Source organism: Solea senegalensis, linkage group LG20 (genome assembly GCF_019176455.1).
Source record: "Solea senegalensis isolate Sse05_10M linkage group LG20, IFAPA_SoseM_1, whole genome shotgun sequence".
NCBI lineage: Eukaryota > Metazoa > Chordata > Actinopteri > Pleuronectiformes > Soleidae > Solea > Solea senegalensis.
Genome location: NC_058039.1, coordinates 19,790,126 through 19,797,432, shown reverse-complemented (window position 1 = coordinate 19,797,432; position 7,307 = coordinate 19,790,126). Strand labels below are relative to the sequence as shown.

Genomic DNA, 7,307 nt, shown 5'->3' with positions numbered 1-7,307 from the left:
CTCTCCAGCTGTCAGGGATTAACTGCCTTGCTCAAGAGCACTCAGTGAAAAAAAGACGAATAAATGATAGTATATTGGAAAGTTTATATTTCAGGGTATAACTTTTATAATATCATGAGTTTTTTCTTCCTCCTCCTCCTCCTCCTCCGCCTCTGTAATCTGTAACATCATCCACAAGTCAAATCTCAACTCTTATAGAACCAGAGGAAATAAATCATTCCAGACATGTTGAGATTGCAAAGTGTACATTGACTGGAGAAGAGGAGAATCATGCATTTTTCAAATGACATTTCAACTCTCTTTGCCTCTCTGGTTCCTCCGGGTCCTAATGAAGGTCTCATCCTGCAGCTCATAGTCTGACCCCTCACACACTTCTCTGCTCTTCATCCTCTGATTCCTGCCTGTCACGTGTCATGCGTGTCCACGACCAGAACTTGGCCTCTGTGACGCGCAGCACCATGGACAGCGCGCCGACATGTGCGCCTCAGTCCCGGTTGCCACGCGCTGCTGCTGCTGCCGCTGCTGCTGCCGCTGCCGGGTCTGCGAGAACATGATGGTGACCATCTGACTCTGAGTGGACCCTATCTGTGTCCTCCGTGTAAGTGAGCAGGAGTGGTCAGCGTGGGAGGGGTCGCGTGATGACGGGGAGCAGTGGGAGCGACGCGCTCACTGCGCCCCGCAGCGGGTTTCTTCCCGGAGGCATTTTGTGCAGACGCGCGCGCAGGCCAGCGCTGGGATGAATCGTGACACTTGGAGAGCGAGAAAAGCGCAGAAACAAAAGGAGCAACGCCCACCGGTCAGAGTGTGGAGTGCGTGGACTCATCAGATGCAGAGACTTCAGCATACGAGCAGCTCGTGACACGCACGGCGAGGAAAAAACACGTCTGTTCTCATCTTTTCCGCTGTTTCCGTCCTCAGAATCAGCTCAGACTGAGCAGCAGACGCAGCGCAGGAGCTTTGGGTTGCGCTTTTCATGTGCGCAACGGAGCATGAGTGCCAGTGCGGGCACGGACGCGCTGCTCTCTTTCACGAATGTGTTGGTTCCAGCTTTAAAATCGTGCTTGTGAATTCTTCTCCGATTCAACTTCGAATAATAATCAGAGAAGAACCTCTGACTGCGATGGAACCTGTTGTCGACGCTGATTCTTCCTCTTGCGCGCATGGAATATTTATTTCTTCCACAACAAGTGAGCTCGTGCAGGAATAAAGCAGCAGAAAGAGTGGATGAGTGCGTGCGTGCGTGCGTGCGTGCGTGTGTTTGATGTAATGGTCTGCGCTATTGTGCGGCGAACAGCTCCCAACTTGTTGTTCCTTCTGTCCGTTACTCGCCGTGTGATCGACGACTCAGCACATTTGTGACGAGGATGTCCGCAGGTTGCCAGGAGGGTTTGAGGATTTCACGGACAGTGAAGTGATTTTCCTTTTCTTGGCTGCTGTGTGGAGAAGGGCTGCTAAAAATAGCCCGAGTGCTGATGGGGTTACAACGAACAGGTCGGTGGTGAGCTGAAACTTAGAGGAGGCATGTGGAGAGATGCTCACTTGTAGGACATTTGAATTCACAGCACGGAGAAAGTAAGAGCGCAGCATTGAGAGAAAGAACGTTTACCTTTTGTTATTTTTGTTGGAAGTATTGATTCACATCAGTGTACTTCACTGGGGAGGAGAACAGAGACCAACAGGCGATCCTGGGAGCAGCTTGTTGATGGCACTGCGCACCAGCAGGACTTGGTTTGGGCAGGTCTTGCGCAGGGTCTCTCGGCTGCAGGGCTCCTGGTCCAGGCGATCCAGTAGTCTCTTGTGTCTCTCCGCGAACCAGGAGCAGGACTTGGGGTTCTGTCGCCGGGATCAGTACAAGGCGGGGGATTACTGCTCCGACTCCGGCGTCCGCCGCGGCCATCTTCACCGGAGCGCACCTGTCTGCGCCTCCGTCTCCAGGCGCTGTCCACACGGCTTTCCCAACGCTTGTTGCGCCATCCCGGGGAACCCGAGGGGACATGAACCCCTCGGCCGCCGGTTCCTGTTGGCCATGAAGCGGCAAAACGTGCGGACCTTGTCCCTCATCATTTGCACGTTTACGTACCTGCTCGTCGGGGCCGCGGTCTTTGACGCCCTGGAGTCCGACTTCGAGATGCGGGAGAAGGAGCAGCTGGAGGCGGAGGAGAAGCGTCTCCAGGGGAAATATAACATCAGCGAGGATGATTACCGCAAACTGGAGTCCATCATCATGGAGGCAGAGCCCCACAGAGCAGGGGTGCAGTGGAAATTTGCAGGCTCGTTTTACTTTGCCATCACGGTTATAACAACCATCGGTAAGTTTGAGTCTCTCACTCTGGGCTCACATCTGATCTGTGTTTGCGGAACAGGGGCTTGATGGGTTATCATGAGCACGATCACATTATCAAAGCAATTAAACGTCACCACACACTCGCGCGCTCTGCCACGAGTGTTTAGATAAAGTTTTTACGCAACATGTTGCAGCACAGCACTCTCTGTGATGAGGGGGGAGCTTCACTGCGAGCCAAACACGAGGAATTACACACTATATGTGATTTCACTGATCTTTAAATCAGCTTTATAAACACAGAAGTGACGTGGCGTGGCGTGGCCTGTGCGCTCACAGCTGTGTGGCTTCCTCTGGTGTTTGTGGAGCGTGACTCAGTGTCACGGGGTTTGTTTGTTTGTTTTTCTTCCTCGTGATTTAAATGCTGTAAAGAACACTCGTGGAGCCACGCAGGCAGAGTTGGGCCTGGACGCGCAGCAGAGTGGGAGCAGAGTGGTTGGTGGTGCTGAAAGGACAGCTCCTCTGACTGAGGTCAGGCGCAGTTCAGCGCCTCAAACAGCACTTTAACCGCACGTGCTCTTTAGTGTTTGCACTTCATATAAGTCATGTCGTGTTTATCACACAGTTTAAATGTATGTGACTGTTTATGAAGCATTTATGGATCAATAATCCTAATTATAATCCCCCTAATCCAGGACTAATCTAATCCACTGTTCATACCATATATAAATTCAGTAACAGTAACATCTGTATGACGTTTGTGACGATGATGCGTTTGCGTCACAGAAATGTATTTCAAGCTGCGAGGAGGTGGAAGTGTGTGTGTGTGTGCGCGTGTGCGTGTGTGTGTGTGTGCGTGTGCGTGCGTGTGTGTGTGTGTATGCGTGTGTGCGTGTGTGAGTGTGTGTGTGTGTGTGTGTGTGTGTGTGCGTGCGTGTGTGTGTGTGTGTGTGTGTGTGTGTGTGTGTGGGATAAACTGGATTACTCTCCTCTTTGTTTACGCGCCACAATCAAAGCGCGGTGCTCGCTTGCATGTTAATTACCGCGCCCGCTGAATGGAGTTGGATGAGTTTAATTGAATTGCTTTCTAATGTGTCCGTGCGTGTGAGGGAGAGGAGGGGAGAGGAGAGGAGAGGAGAGGAGAGAGAGAGAGGAGAGAGAGAGGAGAGCAAAACACAGGCTGGAATTTAATCTGTCAATCACAGTTAGATTTATGTGCTTTGAACTCTTCCTCGCGCAGAGGTCTGGAGACTAGCTTTTCTCCAGATACTCAGGGAGGAGGGAGAGGAGAGAGAGGAGAGGAGGGGATGGAGGGGGTGTTTGGTTACTAATGCACCAGACCTGGTCTCTCGTTTGCCGGGCAACACTTTAAAGGCACAACTGTTCACATGCAGGGCAGCAGAAGCAGCGGCTCCACTGTTGTTCCCAGGCTACAGCGACAAGAGCACAATATAATATTCATGTTGTGTGAAGTGCAGGACCGTGAGGACTGTGAGGACCGTGAGGACTGTGAGGACCGTGAGGACCGTGAGGACCGTGTCTCTGTCTCTCCTCTGGTGTTATCACATGCTCTGCAGCAGCAGCAGCAGCAGCTCTGTAACTGTTAAAGTGCAGTGACTGTGTTCTCAGGCCTTTAGGTTCATCACACCAGACACTGATGACGTCAAACTTCTGTGTGTGGGACAGAAAAAAAACAAAGAAAGAAAGAAAGAGAGAAAGACAGACAGAAAGACAGACCGACAGACAGACGGACAGAAAGAAAGACAGACAGAAAGACAGACAGACAGACAGACAGAAAGAACCACCAATTTTCTCGTTAATCATTTGTCATTTGAATTTGCTCTGAATAAATGATTCTGAGCAGATTGTGATTCCACAAAAACAAAACCTGATATGTTTGAATATCACTTCTATTATTATTTGACATCAGCACATGCGTTAAACTGGGAAAATGCGACATTTCCTATGATATATACTGTATATATATATATATATATATATATATATATATGTGTATATATATATATATATATACATATATATATATATATATATATACATCCATAAAATATCCTCTTAAAGGATGGATTAAACTTTTTTTTGTTACTGTGAACAAACATGTAACAGAATAGAATAGGGACAACACAGTTAACATAGTTCCAATACAAATAATGCATCTGATGTGCTGTACGTAGAGTTTACAGTTGTTTGGTCTGTTTTTCTTCTAATATAATATAATTATAATATAATATCATTGATATACTTACATGAATAAAGCACAACATGAGTTGTCGTCAGGTTAGAATGTATCAACAATGGTCAGTTGTGTCATTATTGTTCTCTGTGATTTAAATCAGACACGTTTCATCCTCAGAAATATAAAAGAAACCACTGAGGCCTCAAACACAGTGTGACATCTGTCACCTCCACTTTCACTTCAGCTCGTTCTTTAAAAAGCTGCATTCTCTTCTTGACACATAATAACTGTGTGGACTTAACCACGTGAGTGCTTTATTGTCGCCATCGCGTGGACCTCGCTGCTGCGTGTGGACATTTCACAGCCGAGTAAATCACAAGAAGAAAGAAAACAGAAACAGCTCATGCATTAGTCATTGAGTCGCTATAAAGACGAATAACGGCACTGTGATGATCTGGACGTCCCAGTGGATCAGAGAAGACTGACACTAAAGGAAAGAGACGAGGATTCTCCAGCTTCACTCAAGGCTTTGGTGAGTCTCAGTGATCTCAGCAGGTCTCATCATGCAGGTCTCTGGTGGACTCCTCAGTGAGACACTGTTAGTTCTGAAGATTTACAATCATCTTTTAAATACATGTGGTTACACTTGGTGTCGTGGTTAGAACTCTTGCCTTTGCAGCAAGAAGACCCAGGTTTGAGACCCAGGTTTGAGACCCGTGATGTGAGCCGGTCAGAACCAGGGCCTTTCAGCAGCAGCAGCAGCTCAACATGAGAACTCACAGATTAACAGACTTAATCTCCACGATCACGTGCTCGTCGTCCTCATCATCGTCGTCTCACCTTCATTACACTGAGAAAAACCTGTCTTTCAGCTCACAGGTCTGTGAGCTGAAAGTGGATCACTGAGAGCGGCTCTCTCTTGAGGGGCCACATCACTGTTGCCATGACGAGGCTGTGAGCGCTGATCTGTGCACCTGCCCCATCACTGCTCCATCCTGACTCACCTGAGACTTGACTCTGTTTATTCCTGTGGCTAATTACACCGAGGGCGACACTTAGTGATGGCAGCGTGTGGCGAGGCCGACGTGTTCTCAGAGAAACTGCTGAGACGGACAGAATCTGTCTCTCTCTCTCTGTGTGTGTGTGTGTGTGTGTTGCCGGGAGACTAAAGACAGCTTAATAGGTGAAAGTCATCTGTCCAACACAACGCTGGTCTGGAAATATCAACATGTGTCTTTTATTTCTTGGAGGCTTCGACTGAAACCGACCGGCGTGTAAAAATCATTACGAGTGAAATACAATGAAGAATAAATTTCCTCAGACTAATGAAGTTTAATCTGCTGCTGAGAGCTCAGACTTTAAGGTCGGGCACAAAACAAAAAACAAAAACTATAATTGCTTTTTAATGAAGAATAGGTGACACACACACACACACACACACACACAGTGTATTGTGACAAACAGTGAGACTCAACAAATTAATTAGGAGCTTTTTTTCTTTTGTGTTTTTGTTTGCGAGTGGAACTCTTAAAAGATTTGTTTATGAGTCGCAAACTTAATAATACAAATGTGGAATCAGTGTGATGCAACGAGGAGCACAAACTTACAAACCTTTTCATGATCCATCGATTGTTTTCACGATTAATCGTTCATCAGTGTTTGTGATTATATAAGAAAATATTTCACATTTAAGAAACTGAAACTATCAGAAATCTTGTTTTGATCCTGAAAAAAGCTTCAAAATAGTTGACGATTCATTTCTTATTCATCGATTAATCGAGTAATTGTTTCAGCTCGACTCAATTGAACAACTATTTACACAATAGACCAACGATACAATTATTTTATTTGGAAGTTAATAAGTTTCATTTGCGTGTTCTCTCTGTATCTGAGTTATTTATTTCTTCTCTTTTTCTGCACACTTGTATCCACACGTAATGAACAATATCATATTTATAGAGCTTTGTGTTTTCCTCAGAGCACCAAACGCTCCGTTCCAAACTTCCCTCAAACAGTTTGATTTCATTTCCTCTTCCTGTGTTTACACTTTTACTTCTACATTTCTGTTATTTGTTATTTATTTATTTATTTATTTATTCCTCCAAACAGCTTCTGCAGTTTCACACCAGAGCAGAAACTATCTGTGTCATCTGCAAATAACATCCTCAGAATAAGCCTTTAGTTATTGTTTCATGTACAGTATTTTTAAGGGCCTTGCTTTATGGAGGCTGCCATCTTCTTCTTCTTCTTCTTCTTCTTCTTCTTCTTCTTCTTCTTCATCATATATTTACAAGCTTCTAAACATTTAGAAGCACGTGATGGTCTGGGCTCAGTGGAGCTCGAGGAGTTCAGGGTTAGAGGAGGCGGAGTTGTCTGTGTTTGTCACAACAAGAAATAACATTTTTATTTTTTAAATGAGGATGGACATAATCATCAGAGCAGCCCGTGGCCAAGTGGAAAGGGATCTTGGCTTGTAAGCGGAGGGTCGCTTGTTCAAGTCCCCACCAGGTCAATAGGGCAAGCCCATTGCTCCTAATTCTAGGATGGGTTAGATTTGCTGCTGTTGACAGAACCTTTATTAGGTGATGGTGCCTTGCTCACAGGTCAGAGTATTTGTACCTGATGTTTAGAGCCGCAACTAACGATTAATCGAATACTTGTTTGGTTCGTACAATGCCAGAAAATGTTGAGAAATCTTGAATTTTCTTTGATTTATTTTTAAAAAAACCTTAAAAAACCTTGAAAAATCTTAAAAATCTTGAAATGTGTTGTGTTTCCTGAACCTGGAAGTGATGATATTCTTGAAAGTCTTATTTTGTCCACGATCCA

The 7,307-nt window shown here is 45.7% G+C and overlaps 1 protein-coding gene across 1 annotated transcript in view; it reads left to right on the top strand.

Moving 5' to 3' along the window:
- The first annotated feature begins 1,092 nt into the window (after window positions 1-1,092).
- Window positions 1,093-7,307, top strand: part of kcnk9 (potassium channel, subfamily K, member 9) — a 30,960-nt gene continuing 24,745 nt past the window's right edge. Inside the window, exon 1 of the mRNA XM_044052184.1 lies at window positions 1,093-2,309. Coding sequence (XP_043908119.1) covers window positions 1,703-2,309 — 607 coding nt within the window. The 5' untranslated portion in view covers window positions 1,093-1,702. The remainder of the gene's footprint in view (window positions 2,310-7,307) is intronic.